The sequence below is a fragment of the Falco cherrug genome, chromosome Z (genome assembly GCF_023634085.1).
Source record: "Falco cherrug isolate bFalChe1 chromosome Z, bFalChe1.pri, whole genome shotgun sequence".
Lineage (NCBI taxonomy): Eukaryota > Metazoa > Chordata > Aves > Falconiformes > Falconidae > Falco > Falco cherrug.
This window is the reverse complement of record NC_073720.1, coordinates 55847668-55869745: the sequence shown is the minus strand read 5'-3', so window position 1 is coordinate 55869745 and position 22078 is coordinate 55847668. Positions and strand designations below refer to the sequence as shown.

Below are 22078 nucleotides of genomic sequence, written 5' to 3'. Positions count from 1 at the left end.
CAAAACTGGGAGGAGTGACTGATATACCAGATGGTTGTGCTGCTATTCAGAGGGATCTTGACTTCCATGGGTAGACACAAGGGTGGCCTGTGTAGGTCCTGTGTGAGGAACACCAATTCATCTAAGTATCAAGCTGGCTGTTTTCATATCAAGGCAGAGGGACAGAGACGCATGTTATCATTGCTTGTTTTCATCAGTGTTGAAAACCCAAAGTGGATGGATAATACAAGATTATCCTCTCGTGATTGCAGCTCTTAGTATAGGGTAAAAGACACCACAGTTTGCTTCTTTTGGCCAACTGTACCAGGAGTTGTGTGATCTTGTGTCATGTGGCATGTGAGAGTTTTCCTTTGACTACACAAAAGAGTTTTCTACAGAATCGGAGAAGGCAGACAAAGGGGAGGAATGCAGCAGCACATTTGTTTGCAGATGTAGAGTTGCATTGGCCCTGAGCCTGCAATGAACTTCCAGCATAAGGACTACCTCTATGCATGCAGGTGATACATAGCCCACACAAATGGCACTGCAAGGCAAAAAGCAACAGAAATAGTTATTCATAGACCTCACATCAGGGTTAGATGATTTGTCCACATTTACATGACCAGTTGTAGTGGGTTAGCCTCAGTAAGCAGCTACACACAGACAGTCCCTTATTCCCTGTTAAATGGGAAATGGAAGAGTATCAGAAGGGTAAACATGAGGAAATTTATGGGTTGATATACAGACATATGCACAAGCAAACAAGGAATTAATTCACTATTTCCCATCAGCAGGCAGGTGTTCAGCCATCTCCAGGAAAACAGGACTCTATTACATGTAACAGTTAGTTGGGAAAACAAACACCATAACTGTGAACATCCCTACCTTCCTTCTTTCCCCCAGTTTTTGTTGCTGAGTGTGATGCCATAATGGTATGGGATATCCCTTTGGTTAGTTGGGGTCAGATGTCCCAGCTGTATTCCCTCTCAACTTCTTGTATACCCCCAGCCTGCTTGCTGCAGTGTACTGTGGGGAACAGATAACGTCTTGATGCTGTGTAAGCATTGTTCAGAAACAGCTAAAACACTCATGTTATTGTGGGAAAATTACTCGGGGAGGGAATTACAGAAAACTGGGACCTAATAGAAGTGTAGTATTACAGAAAATTTTTTAGGGTAAAGTACATCTGTCACTTTCAGGATGGCCAGCACACACAGAATCTACTTTACCACAGCTCCCTAAGCCACACACCATGTCATTTTAGCACATGCTGATAGGAGTAACAGAGGGTGGAGCAGAGAGGAGAGCTGTGGCCAGGCGCTGTTGTACTCCCTGAAGGAAGGGGGACCTGATGGTCTGATAAGGTGCATAGCAGTTATCGTATTGTCATGGTGATGTCCGCTGCTAAGCCAACCATTGCGTCAAAATTGCTTTCCTTAGATGATTGTAATACTAATGCACACCTCCATCCCAAAGTTACCAGCCTCCAACGTACTTCCGCACCTCACTGGGTACATGACATCAATCAATAACAAAAGTGTATATGCCTAGAGTCACTCAAGCTCCACCTAAATGTAAAGATAATGGACTGGACTGAAATAAATCCAAAGGGGGAAAATTGTTGTATAAACACCCAAAATACCACACTTTGATTTAGTGTAACAAAGTCAGGTCAAGCTGACCCACTGTCTAAAGATGTAAGTTCTGGCTGACAAGCTGGTAAGGTGTCATGACCCTCATACATCCACAGAAACTTAGTCGAAAGTAGGATGAGGTAATGAGGTAATTGTGGCAGTGGCAGGTTGCACCTCCAACTCAAATAGTGCTCCCCCCCCCAAAAAAAAAAGAGGACAAAACCCCACTTGGAGAGCATGTGTAGTTAGGGAAAAGCTTCAATAGTTCTATCTGAGGAGGCATACTAATTTACATTGGAAGCAAGAAACTTTCAACCAATTCTCTGTGTGATAACAAACATGTGAAGTACTATGAAGTATATAAGTGGACAGCTGAGGGAAGAAGTTAGGGAAGACTCCATTGCAACTTCTGGCATTAGTTGGCAGGCTGAAACTGTCTTCTCCCCCATAGGGATGCCTGTTGGGTAAGAACCTTATTCTAGCACCAACTCATGCTAGCTGATATTAAGTGTATTGCCTTAAGTTTGTTTTGCAGGCATGTGTTATCGCCGATAATCTTTGAACCTTACTCTGTCACAAACTTGTATTTTGTACCATAAAAAAAATCTTCAGCTGAACTTCATTTTCTATAAGGCTCCAGAGATCTGAGTAGTTGTTATAAGGTATTTGACTTGGTGACGCTGTTGGGAGGGTCCCTGCACAGGTTGGTCGAATCACCCTCCGATACGGTGGGCTGTCAGAAAGCAGGGAGCGGGCAGGGTGGTCGGGCACAAGGGTCTCATCTTTCTTGCAAAACTGACAGCCTGATCAAATAAAAAGGGTTTGAGGAAACCCCCCTTTTTAACATGGTAGTTATCAACAGTTTTTTTGGTCACAAATCCAAACCATTGCACCATATGAGCTGCTGTGAGGAAAATTAACTCCATCCCACGCAAAACCAGTACACCAGTACTGGCAGCCTGGAGCTCAGTCCAGGTATCAAGAGTCCAAGAACAGAGTTTTCTTGAAAGTGTGGTCTGGCCTTCTCTCCTTTATCATCACCCTCAGCATGTATTTTTTACTTTAACTGAAAATTTTAGCATGCTTCTGTGCATGCTTTAATGTATGCCTTGCAGCAAGATCTCACAAATTCAACAGGGACAGGTTTCCCTGTGACACATAAATGCACTGCTCTTTCTTCCCTCTGGATGACTTGTGTGCCCTCACCATGAAATCAGGACCAACAGTCTAGCTGGAAAACATAGTAGTAGATAGCTTTTTCTGACAAATATTCAGAGTTGTGCTTGTGCCAGGAATAATCCATCCTGAGAATATGCCACCCACCACTTTTGGGATGGATGGCAGATTGAAAGGGGGATTCATTTAAACAAGGCTCTGCTAGTAGCATTTATTGTTTGAATACCTATTCCCCTGCACGCTGGCACTATTTTCTTGGTGGTGTTCCTCCCTGACTGCTGCAGTTGTCAATCCTGGTTAAAATGCTGCTGGCAAGAGAGATGGAGCAGTCCTGGATGTGGGAGAAGGGCAGTTCCCTGAAGATTACTACTACAGATGGTTCTATTTCAGTAATATCAGAGGATTCAGCTATTCATTCCCTCCTTCCCCTGCTGTGGCTTCCTTCCCTGATAAGGGACAGGATCTCATCCTAAGACTGGATTTAATCTTTGATGTGACAATGCAGAAATCTGTCCACCACAGTCAAAGTATGCAACATCGCATTTAGTCAAAACCTCATCTTCAGTTTTATTAGGCCAAATTCTTTCCAAACTATGCTCCAGCCTTCCTTCAAAGCCCTCAAAAGGCAGATTCGTCTTTGACAAATTGGATACTTTTGTCTGGGGGAGGAGAGTGGGGGTGGGGAAAGGAGGAAGTTCTCATGGTAAATGTTTAGGGCTGAAGAACTGGCTTACCTCTACCTACCTTTCTCCTCATAAAACATTTATCTTTAAATATAAGTACTGTCATCCTGCACCCATTCCTGATGTCCTTACAAGAATGTCAGACCTGTCTGATTTTAGCTGAGAACTGAAAGAGATTATCTCTCACCTATGCAGCTTTATGCACCATAAAAGATGAGCTCACACAATCAGTCCAGAGCAAATAATCAATGTGCTATTTCATACTTGTCTTTCCTAAGAAGCACAAGGCTTAAAAATGGGAAAGGTAAAGAAAAAAATCCATAATAACCAAAATCCACATGGGAAGACACAGTTTGCTCACTGCAGGAGTTAAATCCTCTGAGCTGTTGATAGTGATTTTGTTTGAGCATACGTGCTTTTGTGAACCAGGCAATCACATGACGCAATAATCAAAACAGTAAATCAGTTCCAGTAGTGATGTACCTTATAATCAAGCAATGCAAGTAATCAGCCTAAAATGAGGCCCACATGAAATTGTAGTGTCATCAAGCAATAACTCAATCACAGCTCTGCGCACAATCTCGTAATCATGTAGAAAACATTGTTTAGTTATTAAGCCCCTCGATTTTGGAATTTCTAGTAAGAGCCAAGCAATGTTTAAATACCCTGAACAGAACTACTTTCTAGGTAAGTCTCAGTCCTCCTTTTACTGTTGAACTAGTGAAAGACATTTTTATCTCCCCTGAAGTCCAATGAGAATTTGGTTTCTGACACTGTCTGTATCTTTATTTTAAAAGGAAGAACACTGTGTTCCTATTCTTTCTTCCTCTCTAAAAGCTAATCTAGTCACAGAAGTTTACAAAAGGGTCCTACCATGGTATTTTAGCAATCTTCCCCAGGATAAAAAGATACCAAAAATCTTACCATTTGCTCCATGTGGAATCCCTTTACAAAAACAAAGAAGTTTTAGATGACTTTGTGGTCAAAGTAATCCCTTGTAAGGTTAAGAGAAACATGTTGTGAAGCAACCTTTCGTTTGTGGCTGAAAATTTTCTTCTTCTAGAAACTGGAAGCAGAAACGAATAATAACTTTTGCATCAGGTTTTGTTTGTAACGTTTTCTGCTGGTCTTTGGTATTCAGGTGGTTTTGATAGAAATGCATAAGATGAAATGTTTTTTATACCATTTGTAAATTTTTTTCCAGAAATTAAATTACCACTATTTTTAATCTAAAACTTGTTTTGAAAAACTGGAGTTGTGTTTGGCTCTTTTTTAGTGCCTTTTTTTTTTTTAAATTTAAAGTTTCTTGAACCCTTTTAAAACTTGACCACAATTAATTTGAATGAAAACTTGATAAAAAAAAGGAAAAAAGCACAACCAAACTAAAGCAAAAAGTCCTTCTACAGAAACTCTCACGAAAAATACCATCATCTTGTGGGTTTTATTTCAATCCTGTTTTCTAGGTGGGTGTTAACGCTGCTCTCAACAGCTGCATTTATTTTGTTTGGAGTTAAACTCTTATTAGTGTTTGTGTGGTAAATGCTGCTTCATTGATTTCAGTTTCTGCCTTTTGTTATATTTTAAGCTGCAGCCTCTCTGAAGTCAGAAGAGCTCTTACCACAGCTGCATCACAGGAAGTGCCCTTTTTAGCCAGCTATATATATCACCATGACTTGAATTTTCATCTTGGATTTGTGAATTGAAAGGAGGGTTTCTCTATCCCCTCTGGACTGGTACAACTGTGAAAGTTTGACCTTTACCTGCTGAATACCCATTTAATTCTAGCCTGAAAATAATTCAATCCCAGAACTGTAGTGAGGTTTCCCAAACCTGTTTGTCTGCTAATTACGAAGTTCTGTCCTATGCAGGGAGCCAAGGAGGGAACTGGTTACCAATTAACTGTGACATTTCTGCTGTTTTCCTGTCCCAACGTAACTTGACATTTTCCACTAATCTCCTTGTGTCTTCAGGAAGTCTACACCATATTATTCTGTACTTCCCCACTAATATGTACTGCAGGAGATAACTGTAACAAAACTCAGTGCAAGACCTTACTGAAGGAGGAGGGACTTCTATTTAAATACTTTCTAAGTAGGTTAAAGCTATGCACTCGATCTTTCACATCCAGTCACCAGCACCAAGATGAGTGTCCCCAGCTGCTCTAAGATCAGTTATGTATGACACAGGGGACAACTCACTGCTGACTCTTCAGTTCATCTCTTGGGTTTGTCTTGGTAGGTTCTTGGACAAATTTGTTTTTTGATAGGTCTTTCATATACTTGAGAAATCACCAGCTGTTTTGCATTGAGACTTGCTTATTCCACCCTCCATGAATACTAAACACGATAAGCCTATTGTCCTTGTTTCCTGATAGTTACATCATTTTAAGCATATAGTCTGTCTTGTTGAGATAGGACAAAGAGGACCAGGATAGGATGTTCTGTAATTATGTTGCCATCTTCCTGTCAAGAAAGGTGTCAGCGACAAGTCATGGGTTGTGACCTTACAAGGGCACTCACCTTCTGGGGTCAATGCAAAAAGCAATCCGTTTGCCAGTGTTTAGCCGTTTGATTGTTTTGCCTTATGTCCCTGGTTACCAATACAGTCTGGTTTTGTGAAATGTACTCTACCTCTGTTCTTAGGTGCATACACACATCCACACACATGCACAAACATACACTTTTCATTATTTCATCTTTCAGACCAGCTGTTCCCTTAGTGTTAAAAATCTTTATACAACATTCTCAAAACCTGATCATCTACAGCTGTACACCTCAAGGCTGTGGCAGGTCACACTCTTACTTTGTTATTTCTGACTGCATTGTTCCTGGACCCTCGCTGTGAGCACCTCTGACGGATGGAAAGTAATGTTTCCCTGATCCATCAGAGTGATGTTATCTGATTGAGTGAACTCTGTTCATATGTCATGCTGTGTTTCTGCTGCTGCTGCAGGAGGCTAAAACAGCAAGCTTTCCTTTTCAGGCTCTGTTTGCAAAGGGGTCTCATGATCCTTGTGTGTTCAGCTTAGGAAAGTGTGTCCCATTAAAGGGAGGAATTTATAAACGTGAAGAGGTTGGCTAAACCGGCTACAGTTCCTGCTCTGACATTCACTTCTGCCTTTTCTATGAGTACTCATGTTTCCAGGAACACCCTGGCTGAGTCATGGCAATCAGAAGATAAACGCTTTTCATACTACAGCAAGAATCAGTTACAAGGGGCCACACTCTGGTGGCAGCCACCACACCATGTAGTCACAAACTCTGGGAAAGATATGCCCCAGAAAGGGGAGAAAAAAATGCTCAAACTCTCTGTGTCCCATGAAGTGAGGGAAAAGATGTCTTCATGCCTTCCTATTGAGCCTTTTGAGAAACAGGTACCTCAAAAAATGTTCTGATTAACCTCTTCTAATGTTTTGGAAAAAGTTAGCTTACATCAAGACTTTTCAATGAGTGTTTTTTCTGCTTCTCTGAGCCACTGAGAAGTGTCACTTCTGCTGGGTTGTTGTCAGAGGTTGTGGGCTTCTTCGGCAATTTTCAAAGGCCACTGTTCAAATAAAGAAAATTGAGAGTAATTAGAAGACATCTTCTGTGAGCTTGCTGATGAACTTCATGATGCTGACACCATGCCAGAAATTTAATGCCATTTCTAACATAAAAAGAAAAAAAGAAAAAAAAAAAACCCAAACCCAAATCACTACAATGCGTCAGCTTTTAGGGGAAAATCCATACAGGAAATGCAATGGTATAAAGTAACCGCTAACTCTGAAATCTTCCTCATCCATAAACTATGGCTATGGTCTCAGGGTGGTGACTGTACAACGTCTTAGGATACTCAAATGAGCCAGATGCAGAGAAGCAGCACAGTGGTTGAAAACAAACTTGGCTAACATTCTCTCAAAAATTGTTCCAACACCCCTGTCTAAGAGCTCTGAGTGGAGCACATTTAGCTCAGGTGCAAACCTGTCAGGTTGGGTAGTTGCTGTGAACACTGTAACAACGGAAATGGTGGTGCGGTATTTAATGGGGTTGAGAAGTCAAGCTAAAAACAATGTGTCTGGGAGCAATCCATTTCAAACCCACGGGACACTAAAGTATGTAGTGCCCATATGGAGAGAAGTGGTTCACGTGAGGTCTTTCAGAATTTGTTTAGCAGAGCCAGGCAAGGAATCCAGGCAGTCTCCACTAGTCAATGTCATCTGCTCTTCATGCAGACTAGAAACCAAATACCTCAGTGCCTACAAAGTAAGTGGATCCTTATGTGGATAACTTTCTCCCAAATGAGCATGCAGAGAAAATTAAGGCAGAAGATGAGTATGAAGAAACTACCTATGTTTTATCAGTATGGATTCAGCTTTTCCAGTGGGAAGACCTTCTACAGAGAAGGGAATCAGTTTCTGAGGATATATGCACTCCGTCTGGATGTGTGCATAGTAGGGCATGCAAAGATGTCATAAAACCAGACCTAGCAAGACTGTGGGAACAGTCCTGTAGGGTAACATTCCCTGGAGAAAGACTGGGCTCTATAAATGTAAGCTTTGTACCTGTTTGTTCCTTCTCCTCCCTTACTAGGCCTGTGAAGAGCTGCTAAAGGTAAGTGGGGAAGTGATGGTAAAATCAGGCATTGGAGAACACAGAATACTTTGCGGTGGCACAGTGCTGAGTGCAGAGCACTCCGCTTTTCAGTACAGTCAGCTGATCTCCCACTCCATTGTAATGTCTCTGAGATCTCATTTGGGTCCTCTGGCATCAAATGACTTCTTTGCCCAGTGATTTCCAGTGCTCCACCACTGAAGCCAGTAAAATTTTCAGAACCTTAATGTTTTTCACCTCCACAAATACAGGATGTTGGCAGTATCTTGGGGGCAAAGGGCTTGTACTCTTCAGGATATGCCGTGAGGTTGGCTATCAGGAGCTAGGTTACCTGACGTGGTATAATTTGACAGACAAGGATCAAAAGAATGTTGCAGGATTGTACATGGATGTTGCAGGATTTACCCTGGACATCTGTATACCCTATCTACAATTTATCATCATCATAGAAGAGTCATTCTCCATGAGAGGTCCCAAAACGTTTCTTCCCCTAAAGACTGTCTTACTATCATGGGGGTGTTTATCCATGTGTAGCTTGATCTGTGGCCAAGGAAAGGAAGTGAATACCCAGCAGGGTAAAGAGAACATACCTACTTACCTGTGAATTTTCCATACCCCTTCCATTATAAGACATTAATAACACAGAAAATAATTCTTATTATTCTCACTAGAAAAATTCTGAGCTTCTGTAAAGATGAAGGTACTTGCCCTGCATGGCCCCAGGAATTATGATCAACTCCTTAGGGACCAGTGATCTTTCCTGGATACCCACACACTTATGAGTTGACAGCAAGACACATCTAGCCACATCAATTGTGCCAGCCAATAAATGAACATGATTTAACCTAGACAAGAGCTCCCTTGGGACACAAGCCAAAATGCAGTGCCTGGCTCTTGTCCGGCCTTATACGGGCAGTGGGAACCCACTTGTTTCTTGAGGTTTCTGTTCACAAAGAAGGCTCCATCCATGCATGATCAGTGTTTTGGTATCTGCTCTGTATAAACAAACTCCTAAGGGGATCCTATGGGACTGCCACCTTGTCTAGAGCTAGGACATTGAAAATCACACTTACCATTTGGAATTGAAAAGGTCCTTCCATAGAAACCTGTTTTTGTGCTTGGAGGCCTGCCTTTGCTCTGCCTCTGTCACTAAGTTGAATTGACGTAGATTTTCCTCTGGATACACTACTGTGGTTGTCACGGGTTAAACTTCCTTTTATGGCCTCCTTTAGTAGCTATCACAACACTTCCATTTGACTTTGTTGATGAACTTCAGATATCCACATTTGTGGTATCATGCAACATTAATACTAGAGCTGCTGGTTCATCTTAGGAGTAAGAGTTCACTCTATTAATTCCTGGAAACTTGTGTTCAGATTCTGCTCCTGCAGAAAGCTGATGCCTTTCTTGTTTTGCTTACCTATTCTCTCCATGTAGCAAGGATGGCTTCATGGGGCATGTCCTTATCAGCAGTGAAATAACATGTTCAAAAATTTTTCAATAAATGAGTGAGGCAATTTGAATCTATGCAGATGATAGGCAGCAGATTTCTAGAGCCTCTCAAAGTACAATTTCTAGTTCTTATTTAATTTTCTAGTGCCAGTGCAGTGTCATACAGCATGGAGCAGAAGGCAAATCTCAGATCACACAAGTGTGCAGACGTTCATTTTAAAATTAGCTTATAAAGTCATTTTGCGACAGAGGTAGTTCCAAGTAAAACATGGAGTGTGGAAAAGATGGATTCAGTTGAGTCTCTCACCATTTCAAATTGAAGGGGAAAAGTTCCAACACATCACCAAGCTAATATAATATGAATTCCTTTAAAAGTCTCCTGGGTAGATTCTCTGTTGCCTAGTAGGGAATCTTACTACACTTTTTGCTTCATGAAGACTTAGTAAATTTAGATCTCTCCTCTCTATCAAGCCAACAATTTCCATTACATTAATCAAAACCCATAGTCTGAGACTTTTCTTGCTGTGTTATGTGAGGTTGGAACTTGCTGATGGATTAAAAAATTATGGAGCAGATAGACAATACCAAATGAATGCACGGTTGGAACTTTGATTCCTTCTTACTCCTTTGGGGTCTGAATCAAGCCACAGCTATTTTTCAGGCAAGGTGCTGAATTGTGTGCTTAACCACTGAGTCCTAACCCGTTATATGGATGTCTATCACTACTCCACCATGATACTGAATCAGGAAACTCTCCAAAGTGAGTGGTTTAGTCGAAAGCGTAATTGTGGTACAGACTGTGGGGGAGTGAAACAAACAAAAATTTGTAGAGGAAGGCCCAGCATGGTGTTTGCCACCAGTAGCAGACAGCTTGGAAACTTGGATAAGAAATAACACCAATGGAATAAGAAAACAAAATTTTCTATGTGTTTGCTAAAGCTTGCTTTGAAAAGCTATTTCTCAGTCCTTCATGGGCCAAGCATGAATACAACATCAACTCAGGCCTTTTCAGCTCAGCTCCACCTGCCCTGCCCCTGTATTCTAGTTAGTTTCAGAAAGTGGGTAAATGATCTCACTCTGCTAAACTGTAACTGGCACAGCAAAGGGGAGCTTGCAGAGAGGCATTCATTTTTATCTGCAAGAGTAATGATCTGCTTTGCCTGATGTGCATCAGCTTGCTTTGTGTGTTGGATAAATGCTATCATTTGAAGATTAGATTTTACAAAAGGGGGTTAGATGAGAAGTGTCACATAACTAATTAGTGGCAAGCAAAGTGAAATTAAAAGGCAGACAGGCGTATGGAAAAATGTTTGTATTTCACAGGATTCAGGCATATTAATGATTAAGCATTCCAGCTATTGAATCCTGAAATTCTTTGACTCTCAACACAGGACATTTTCCTCTTTATATCAACATCTCCTGAAGATTCACTAAACACAATGAAATACTCTTAACTAATTTTAGCAAAGACTCATCATACAGGAAGGCCCTGTATAAGAGTTAAATTGTCAAATCATGTTTCCAAACCATATAATTTGTATTCAGATAAATTTGTAATTTGAGATGTTCGGGCCTAGAGGAGCTAATTTGGATTCAGCGAAGCACCTACACACACGCAGTAATGGATGTATCTGCTTAAGTTCAGTTATTTCGGTGTAGCTTAAAGAGGTGCTTTAAGTCAAACTCCTCTAGTGCTTTAGCTTAAATTGGAATCCGTGTTTGGGCCATTCTTGTCTAATACTCATCTCATTTAGATTTAAGAACTTTCTTATGGCTACTGAAGTCTCATTTCTGTCAGCCAGTAGTCAGCCATCCATTTTGTGACTGTTTAATAGGATCACAGTTGATGTGTTCCACAGACACTAATATTGTATAGCATAGCTAGTATTTCTTTCTTGTCAAGGGTTTCACTTGCATGCCCAGTGCATGAGGAAGATGTGGGAATGGAAAGAATAAAAAGTTAAGCTCTTTTTTTAAAAAATCAGTTTTAGTTATAAAAGTTACTACAGGATCAGAATAAATCCCTGGGGTCTGACATACTACTTGTTATAACCCAAGAGGACAGTGGGAGATGTGGTGTAAAAAACAAGCTGTGAAAGACAAATCAAGAATAGACGCAACATTTTAGCTCCTTTTGCATGGATTAGTACACATGTGGGTACTTTCAGAGCAAGAGATATGAAATGCAGACTTACAATATTGTCAGAAGTGTGTGGCACTTCCTGAAGAGAGGAAGCTTTAAAAAAATATCAAAAGGGGAAAACTCATTATAAGGACTATGACACAGATGATCAACTGGCAAGACAAGGATGAAGCAGGAAGAGGGATGACAGTGGAACCTCTTGGAGCCTCTTGGAGAGCAGCTGATGGAAGAACAGGCTGTGGCTGCCCTTGCGGACGGGTTTCTTCATTGTGTAGTCAACATTGTGTTTGATTGTGCAACCCGAAGGGATAGCATCCCCAACATGGCTACATACATGTAACCTTGTTTCCACAAACCTGTGGTGCTGTTAGGTTACTTGACAGTGAATGGACCAGTGCAAGAAACATCATGCCAATAAAGGCAGGAAATGAGTTGGCTGGACATATTTATTTATTTATATGACTTTACAAATTCCTTTTCACAGTTCCACTGAGGGGGACACTCCCCCCACCCCCCCTCATTCTAAGGTGAAATGTATGCTTATATTTTGTGGATTACATAGATTTGTTATTTCCAGGTACTGCTATTTCCCTCATCATGATTCAACAATTTCCCTCTACCTAGAAAATTAATTCATCACATGCTTAGGTTCCTTATCAAAGGGAGGCAATGGAAGGCAAATTCAAGACTGAAATAGAAAAGGATGAGCGTTCCTGAACTGTTGGATTGCATCTAACTATTATGGTCTCTTTGGAGACATCTGAGTGTAAAAACATAGTACCATAACAGCTTAATTTGCTAGTGTTGCATGTCACACCTAAAAGAAATTGCTCTGCAACTATCTGAAGTATCTGAAGAGATATGCACACGCTGACCTCATGCCTGATGGAAAGTTAAGAAGAATAAATGATTAAGTTGTTTGTTATGGCTGGGAAATTATGACTACTGGGGTGAATAGCTCCCTGCCAAGTTGAGTTCAGAACTGGGGACTTTACCTTCTTGCACAGGAAAAGAAATACAGGCCATAGCATCTAATACGAAGCTAGCATCTCAGCTGAGTATGTTGTTTTCCTCTGTTCCCTTTCTTTGCCAAGAAGCAGAGTAATGAAAGAAGGAAAGGCATGGAACTAGTTGGGAAAATGGAAATTCTGTTCTAAAGTATGTTAAAAATTTTGAATCTTGCTTCCACTCTGAATCGCAACAAAGAAGAAAATTGTGACCCTTTTCTTTGCCTCCATGACATGGAAAATCTGAAAGAGGTACTCTGATATGATTATGTGTTTAGTTTTGATACAGACGTGTATTGCTGGAAGAAAAGGGTCAAGACAAAATGCTGCCAAAGTGCAGCATTTTTGCCGTATCAAAGAAGAATGCCTTAACAACATCAAATATAAGAAAATAAAAATATTTTCTTTCGCTTGCTTGCCTTTAAACCTCTGTACGGACTGACACATTTCCATATAATGCAGCAATTTGGATGGCTTATTTACTGATTGAAAAATTAATGTCAAAAATAATTGAAATAGTAATCTCATAACAAAAGTTTGATATGTTTTTGATGGACACATGATGATTTGATGACCCAAGTGATACAGAAGGGTTCTGACCCGTGTGGACAATTTCCACCTGCCAAAGAAGTCTTATAATGTAGAAAAAGTAAATCCTGGAGATAAGAGCTACAGATCTTTACCACATCATGCCTATCTATCCACAGGAGTCAGAGACCTGCTGAGATGGGACTCTGTCTGCGAAGGCAAGAGCTTGTTCAGAGAACAGAAAACAGAGAAAGGGATAGAGCTACAGGGACCAGATGGGTAGAACAAGGAGGGTACAAGAAAGAAACCACCAGCTTAGGAGCTAGAAGCTGTAAACAGCAGGCCACCAAGGAGCTTGTTCATAAACCAGACTTGTACACCTGTGCTCACAGAGAGGAAAAAATAATATGCATACCTGCTTCTGCATGTCATGGAGAAAGGGCAATCAGTACATGTTTGTTTCAGGATTTATAAGCACAGGCAGCTAAAATCTGATCTTGTGATATAGCTGCAGCAAATGTTCCATAAAAAGGTAATTTTCCAGAACTCTGAAGTGACTTTTTCTTCAGAGCTAGCAGAAATGGTTGAAAAGTCTTTCACAGTTTTGGCTTAAGGGAAAGATCCACTTCTTTAAAAGAATGTATCTATATATTTTCTCTTTGGTTAGAAAATAAAGAGCTTACTTAAAACCTGCTCTGAGTGGAAGAACAAGAAACAAAGCAGTACTTTTGGAGAAAAACAAAACAAAACAAAACAAGCCAAAACCCAAACACCAAACAAACAAACAAACAAAAAACCCAGCTACATGTAGTAGGTTTGTGTTCAATGAGCTAAATCACTGGAGGGGCTGCATCTGCTGTCCACAAACTACCTTTAGCAAGTGTCTGACTCCTCTGTCTCCGTAGCTGTATTGATTAAAAGCTAATCATCTGCTGCTGTCCAGGTTCTGCCTGCAGTGCACTAAACAGTGCTGCAGTTACATCAGTGTGAGTTAATAATAAGGTGGGGGGTGGGGGGTGGGGGGGAAGTGGGGGGGAAGGGAAAAAGAGACAAAGCTGGTTTATTTTGGGCAGTGGCTTAAGTATTTCTGTAACCTTCATACTTGGTTTGAGAGCTTTCTTATTAGTACTGTTTTTACATGGCATTGATTTCAGTTTAGCAGTCAAACACCATATGGAATTGAATAATCAAATATTGCATTTAAAGATGTTGAAATGAAACATCTTGACTCATTTGGTATTTTTTCCCCTCTTCTCTTTCTTTTTGGGGACCTGAATATTCATTTTTCTATGGAAAACATGACCCAAACCAATTATTGGCTTTTTCCATCTTCCTCCACAGACATCAGTAATGCACAGATTCCCAGCTGCTGGCAAAGAGTCTGAGTTCCGTGGACAAAGCCCCATGGAGGAGCTCCTTGCTCTGAGTTTTCTGTACTCTTCATCTCCAGCAAGCAAGGTCACAGAGTGGATTCCTGTCCTAGTTCTGTAAAGGAAGAATAAGCCTGTTCCCACAATCAGGAGCAGTTGTATCTCAGTCACACAGTGCAAACCAGACCAAGAACTGTCTCTGGTCTTCTGGGAGGTTTTGGAGGTGCTGGCAGTGGCCTCCGTGTGTGCGGCAGTGCTCTGCTGTCTGTCATGCTGGGGTGGATTCTGCATGGACGTACCCATGTCCATCTCTTAGCTGCATGAGGAAACATTGCTGTTACTGAGATTTGTTGCTGTCCAGTAAATAGGCCATTAAATTGCATTACTGCCAGATTAATATTCATAAATATTCCAAACATAATACATTGTTATATGCCATCAGAAAGAAAACCCATGAAGCATTGCTCATATCATTGCCATGACTGGGCAAGCTATTTCTCTTGTAGCAGGAGTTATGTATCTCATAACTGTCCAGGTTCACATAACATAATCACATATGTCAATCACATAACAGATCCCTGTGAGTCCATCTGTCAGTTGGATTCTTCAGCAAATTGAGGAAAGGTTGTGTCAGAATCCCTCTGTTCAATTCCCGAGGTAAAATCCTTCTCCAGAAACCTTTCTGAGACTGTGATTAGACACAGGTCTATAGATTACATCACCTTGTTCTGACCGTGCCCTTTCTTGCCTCTGTGCCTGAAATCTGTGTGGTGAGGAGAGTACTGGTGGGATCTTTCCTAACTGATGTCAGTACCAGTGTGGCCTAGACAGGAGGTACCCTAGGTTTTTGTAGTGAGGGGGCTACAGCGGTGGTTTCTATAAGATGTCAGAAGCATTCCCCATGTCCAGTGGAGCCAATGCCAGCCGGCCTCAAGACAGACCTGCTGCTGGCCAAGGCTGAAATAACCAACGAAGGTAATGGCACCTCTGTGATAGCATATTAAAAAAAAGGGGGGTGGGGTGGGGTGGGAATTTGCATCATCAGGACAGAGGAGTGAGACAATGTGAGAACAACAACTCTGCAGACACAACGTCAATGAAGAAGGAGGAAGAGGAGGTGTTCCAGGTGCCAGAGCAGAGATTCTCTTGCAACCTGTGGTGAAGACGATGGTGAGGCAAGCTGCCCCCCTGCAGCTCATGGAGGTTAACAGTGGAGCAGATATCCACCTGAAGCCCATGGAGGTCCATGCTGGAGCAGATATCCACCTGCAGCCCATGGAGGACACCCACGTTGGAACAGGTAGATGCCTGAAGGAGGCTGTGACCTGTGGAAGCCAACACTGAAGGTGGACTTTGCTGGCTGGACTCGACCCCATGTGGGACCCACACTGATGGACTGCACCCCATGGGAGGGACCCATGCTGGAGCAGTGTCTGAAAAACTGCAGCACAAGGGAAGGACTTGTGTTGGAGAAGTTCGTGGAGAACTGTGTCCCATGAGAGGGAACCCACGCTGGAACAGGGGAAGAGCGTGAGGAGAAAGGAGCAGCAGAAACAACGTGTGATGAACTGACTGTAATCCCCATTCCCCTTTCACCTGCATTGCTTGGGGGGAGGAGGGAGAGAAATCAGGAATTAAGCCTGTGAAGAAGGGAGGGGTGAGGGTGTTTTTTCTGATTGGAATGGTAATAAATTAAACTAATTTTGCCCAAGTTGAGTCTGTTTTGCCTGTGATGGTAACTGCTGAGTGATCTCCCTGTCTGTGTTTCAACCCATGAGCCTTTTGTTAGATTTTCTCTGCCCTCTCCAGTTGAGGAGGAGAGTGATGGAATGGCTTTGGTGGGCACCTGGCATTCACCCAGAGTCAAAACACTACATGGGGTCATGTTTCACTGCCTCATGCATCTTGATTTTCTGAAGCAGTTGTATAATCTGAAAAAAGTGGAAGTAGTTTGGGGACAGAACCATGGTTACATGACCTTTGGAGAGTCAGCTGGCTGAGGACTGACCAGCAGCTCTAAACAGGTCAATGAGAAGCTCAAGGATCTCTCAGGGTCTTCTTGATAAACTTATTGTTTTGCCTTGCTTGTGAAAGCCCTGTGGATGACATTGCTTTATTCCCTGCACAAAAGGGAGGACATTTGCCATTGCAAAGCTTGTAAGTAGCTTATGGAGAGGAATGATTACATTTCTCAGCAATCCCACATGGCTGTGCTGACCTTTGACTGCTGCAGGAGTTCCTTGACATAGCATTCTCTAGGATCCCTAAAGCAGGAAGGAAAAACCTGGTCATAGGCATTTAGGTGTTTTAACTACTAGCCCACAACTCTCCGATCCTTGTGTTTGAGGGCATTTGAGTTGTTCTTTCCCAGACTCCAGGATATAAGAGCAAGGTGTGCACCTGGAGGTTTAGTAGCATGGAGCTGGCACAATGCCATCCTCCCCAGGAGCAATCACACAATGAAGAAAGAATGTGAGGTGCTGTATAACAGACTCAAACTACAAGTCCTGCTCAAAATTATATGTGCACTTGGGGAAGGAACACAGACCTGGAAATGGTGTATTAATTGCACAAGAACCTGGGCGCACAATTCCAGCAAGCTTCAATTTCTTGGGCACAGCCATCTATGCTGAGCTACTGCTATGGTATGTATGCAAGTAAGAGAATCAAAAAGCTACCAGTATGCCCTTTGGATTAGAAATGCTGGGGCGTGAGTCAAGGCTTAAAATAAAAGAGTTCCCCATCCCTTCTAGACATTATTTTTTCCTTTCTGAAGTTTGTAAAAATGCAGCACATGCCTACCCAGCTGAGCTTCTTAGGCTGATACTAGTGTATATTGGAAAAGAGGTGTTCTGGGAGCTGAATAGAATAGAATAGAATAGAATAGAATAGAATAGAATAGAATAGAATAGAATAGAATAGAATAGAATAGAATAGAATAGAATAGAATAGAATAGAATAGAATAGAATAGAATAGAATAGAATAGAATAGAATGGAATGGGATGGGATGAGATGAGATGAGATGAGATGAGATGAGATGAGATGAGATGAGATGAGATGAGATGAGATGAGATGAGATGAGATGAGATGAGATGAGATGAGATGAGATGAGATGAGATGAGATGAGATGGAACAGAACCGAACTGAACAGAACAGTGGAAAGGACCCACAATGATCATCTAGTCCAACTGCCTGACCACCTCCGGGCTGAAAAACATGTTATTAAGAGCATTGCCCAACTGCCTCTTAGACAGTGACTAGCACGGGGCACCGAGGCAGACCCGGGTGGACGCTCACTGTCCTGAGCACAGAAACACGCCCTCCCGCATCTGAGCTGGCACCCGAGGGCTCCGCAGGCTGCCCGGGCGCGGTGGCCGGCATCGCTGCCCGGGAGGGGCTGGTTCGAGCCCGCCGCGCCTGCTGGAGCTGCAGGACCCTCCCCGCGACGCCATCAGCCGAGGTGGCCCAGCGGGTCGTGCCGGCGCCACCCCGGGATGCCAGCGCCGCCGCTGCCCCACCCCCGGGGCAGCCACTTCTGCCGGCACGATTCCCCTCCTCCCTCCCCCCTCCTTTTAGCCCCGTATCTGTTGCTTTGCGGGCTGCTGTCCCACCTCATTCGCTGGCGACAGAAGGGCGGATCAGCAGTCACAGCCGGTCCCTTCCCCACGAAGCCTCCAGTGCTGCCGGCACCCCCGAGCCGGGTGCCAGTGCCGGTGCCGTCAGGGGTTCTGTTCCGCTTTGCCACGGAGCGCTCGCACCGCGCGTGGCTCCCTCCCCCTCCCCTGCAGACGCCGTCCCGAATCCCGGCTGGACACCGGAACGCTGCACGCGCGCCTTTCAACGGGCAATGGCAGGGAGGGGACTTTCCCCTTCGCCCCCCCCCCCCCCCCCCCCCCCCCCCCCCCTCTTCCCGCCTCCTCCTGTGCTGAAACACCGCTGGATAGCGATCCGATAGCCGAACAGCTGGCGATCCTTCTCCGGCCACAGTTAAAATCCGAGGCGAAGGAGGAGGGAAGAGAAGGCTGTTCCCTTCCTACCTTCTTCATATGCCTCTCCAACTCCTTCCAGGACCTAGGGGATGAGAGGGGATCTGCGGGAAGGACCAGAACAGAGGACGCGGATAGCTCTCCCACCCTCCCCCCCTTTTCAGGAAGCCGTATTTGCAGAGATTCCCCCTGGCACACGCACACACTGACTCCTGAGGAGATGCATGGAAGCAGTTGCAAAATGCAACAGAGGGCTGACAGACTCCCCTCCTTCCCCCAGGCAAAGGGCAAGGACACCTGGCTGCTGCAGACGGCTGGGGATGGGGTGGGGGACGTGCACGCAAAATACACGCACCCATCCGAGGGGCTGGGGACCGCAGGGGGCCTCCTCCGTGGCGAGCATCGGGGGGCGAGGGCGGCGCAGGGAAGGGGCGGGGGAGCCGGAGGCAGGGGGAGGGAGAGAGCCTAGCTCCCGCAACGAGGGGAGGAGGAAGGAGGGACCGTGTTGGTGGGATGGTCCGGAAATCCTGTGATAAAAAGAGGGGCGCGGGGGAAAAGTAGGGAGAAGCTCTGGACAAATTCTCTCTCTCCCACCCCGTACCTGCAACTTCCCCGGCAGCCCTCGGGCACATGGGCGCCGGCCGGAGCCTCTAGGAGCTGTGCGGAGCGGGGAGGAGCGGAGCAGCCGCAGCCACCTGCCGCCGGCCCGGCACAGCACAGACCGGCTCAGCTCAGCACCGCGCCCGCCGCCGAGCGAGGTACCGGCGCCGGGGCGGGCGGGCCGGGCCGAGCCGGCCGGCTTGCGGCGGGGCGGCGGCGTGCGGGCATTCAGGGACGGAGGACGCCCTCGTCCTCCGGGTGCTGGCGGGCCGCGCAGCCCCGCGGCGCGGCCGTGATCCTGTACGAGAGCCGGTACCGGGCGGAGGGCGGCAGCCTGCCCCGGAGCCGAGCCGCCGCTCCCCGCGGCCGGGGCCAGCAGAGGGAAGCAGCAGCCTGCGCGGCGGGGCTGCGGGTCTGCACCTGGGGCCGCCCGGTCTCAACCTTGAGCCATCCCGGGTTTTCCTGAGGAGGCGCAGCCCCCTCCGGCATTGCGCTGAGGGCTCCCCGGGTGAGGGTTCCGCGGGGCTGGCTGGGGGAGCTGGTCGCGCATCCGTGCTCTCCATCCAGCCGCCCCGGCTGCATCCGCACCCGAGTCTCCCGGCTTCCCCCGCTTGCCCGCACGGGCACTTGCGGAGCGCTTCACCTTCAAATGCCCCCTCAGCTGTCCCCAGCGGAGCTGCCGCTCCGGAGCTAGCTCTCCGAAAACCGAGAGGGCGAGAGGCAGGCGGGGAAACGAGAAAGTTCAAAGGTTTAACGCCTTCCTGCCCGCCTGCAGGAGACAAGCCGGGAGAAGCACCTCACTGCTCCCCCAGGCTCACTCCCGGCCACCTGCCCTGCCCGGGGGGAACCACCGTGTCCCCTTACCTCCTCCTCCTCCCGCCCGTTCCCTGTTCACCAGCATACAGTTCTGCTCCCCAGGTGCCTTGTCCTGGCAGGGATGGGGGGTGGGAAACTTGCCTGCCCTCAGACAAGGGGAGGAAAGCTGCTGGAGAGAGAGCCGAGACCGGGCAGCAGCCTTTTCTGCTCCTGGAGGCACCATTCCTCTTTTGACTGTGCTTCTTTGCAGGCTGCACTCCAAGGATTCCTGGTCTCGGTGCATGTGAGGTGTGAAGGTGGGCAGCACCCCTAAGCCATCACCATGGATTTTGTTATGAAACAAGCTCTAGGAGGTAAGTGTGATTGGCACGTGAAGAGTCTTGCAGCCCTCCCTCCCCTGTGCACCTGGCAAGAGAGGGCATGGACTGCTATGAGGCTCTGGTAGGGTCTGTAGCTGGAAGAGCTGTTTGGGAACATGGAAGAGCACATCTGTTCACTGGCTCATGATCCCAGAGCCAAGTGTTTTGAAGAATCTGAGCGGGAGAGGGCAGCATCAAGCAGAGACCAAAGCCCCGTGTCAGGGGAGAGACCTCCCACACAAAGTGTGCAGGCCCTGGGTTATACCTAATCTTGCACCCTACCAGCTGGCTGCACATCCTGCTGTACAGTGCACAGGTCTTTGCTTTACTTATTGCAATGCTACTGAGGCAGGTATTACAAAGGCTGCAGACAGGTTTAGCTGGAGCAAACACAAAGAAAGAGTAGCATTTTGTGTATGTGTATGAGCCCCCTTTTCATCCTTCCCCCAAATGCTGGCCCGACCTTTACTAAAAACCAGCCAGTGCAGAAATGTTTGTATCTGGTATTTGGAGAGTTATTTTTAATATGAATATTGCTGCAATATGCAGGGAAACAGTAATAAAGAATCCTTCCCCCCGCTCCCCAGGATATGATGGCAACTTCTTACATGGTTTCAATACATTTCCTTCCATGTGTGATGAATTGTTTTAATGGTGGCAAATAGAAAAGGCAGTGGTGTGAGGGGGAGAAATTGAAAACAGTACAAAAGTATTTGGGAATGAGATTCGTTCGTTCTGCCACAGTTGTGCTGCCTTTCTGGGCTGCTTGACCTGAACATTCAGTCAAAACAAGGCTGTCACTGAGACTATACTGAATGCTGCCTACTATTGGGAACTGGAATAGTTGTCATCAGAAGAAGTCAGTGAGGTGGTTCTGCTCATTCTCTTTTGTACTATTATCTTATGTGTTCATTTTCCTTTGATGAAACTGTAGAATCATGGGAATGTAAGAATGTTTCATGCATAGTGTTATTGGTGTCTTATGCGGCTTCAGCATTTACTGCAGGACTCCCTCCCATGGCATGGAAATGTGATTTTCATCTCTGAAAGCAAAGGAACTCTTGTGTGTGTGTCTCTTTTTTTCACCAAAGGAGAAAAATTCTCACAGTTAAGAACAGAAAAAGCAACCCAAGTTTTAGTTGGGCTGTTCTGAATGGGAAGATTGAACTAAAGAAGAAAGAGTCTAATTTGATTGCACAAAATAGCAAGATATGAAGATAACTATGTGAGAAGCTAACATTCTTTATGGTAGTAGTGTTACTCTTCAGTGCCTCTTCTGAAGGACAAATAGATTTGAGAAGAGCAGGTTTTGCAGTTTGCTACAGTGATATAAGGTTGCTTGCACAGAAATGAGAAAGTTTACCTGCAAACTGGAAATACAGCCACTGCAGCTGGAGATCACTGAATCCACTAAAGGGAAATAACTGCTTAAAGACTGCAGTTAGAGGCAGGGGGAGGAAGGTTGCAGCAGAGGAGTAACAGTTGAGATGCATGCCTTTTCTTGCAGCTTAGTGACTAACCTGAGTTGGAAACTGTCTGCTGATGCTTAACAGCATTCACTCCGGGCAGACTTTCATTCTAACATAACGTTGCATGCCAGGGTCAGGGTTTGCGTTATAACAGCAGTTGATGAGAAGGCAAATTCAAGAAGCATCTTTTGGTGATATCTATCAAGATGCTGCCCAGGTCACCAGCTCTTCTCCCAGATGACTTAATGTGTCTGGAACTTGCCCGCTTACTCAATAAAGAAGTCAC

At 44.9% G+C, this 22078-nt stretch overlaps 1 protein-coding gene across 2 annotated transcripts in view; it reads left to right on the top strand.

Annotated features, from left to right (window-relative positions):
• The first annotated feature begins 19065 nt into the window (after positions 1-19065).
• CPLX1 (complexin 1) overlaps positions 19066-22078 on the top strand; it is a 115851-nt gene continuing 112838 nt past the window's right edge. For both annotated transcript variants that reach the window (XR_008730349.1, XM_055699679.1), the window contains exons 1-2: positions 19066-19306; positions 20215-20317. Coding sequence is in view for 1 of the 2 variants with exons in the window: in XM_055699679.1 (XP_055555654.1) it covers positions 20287-20317 (31 nt within the window). In the remaining variant the exon portion in view is untranslated. The remainder of the gene's footprint in view (positions 19307-20214; positions 20318-22078) is intronic.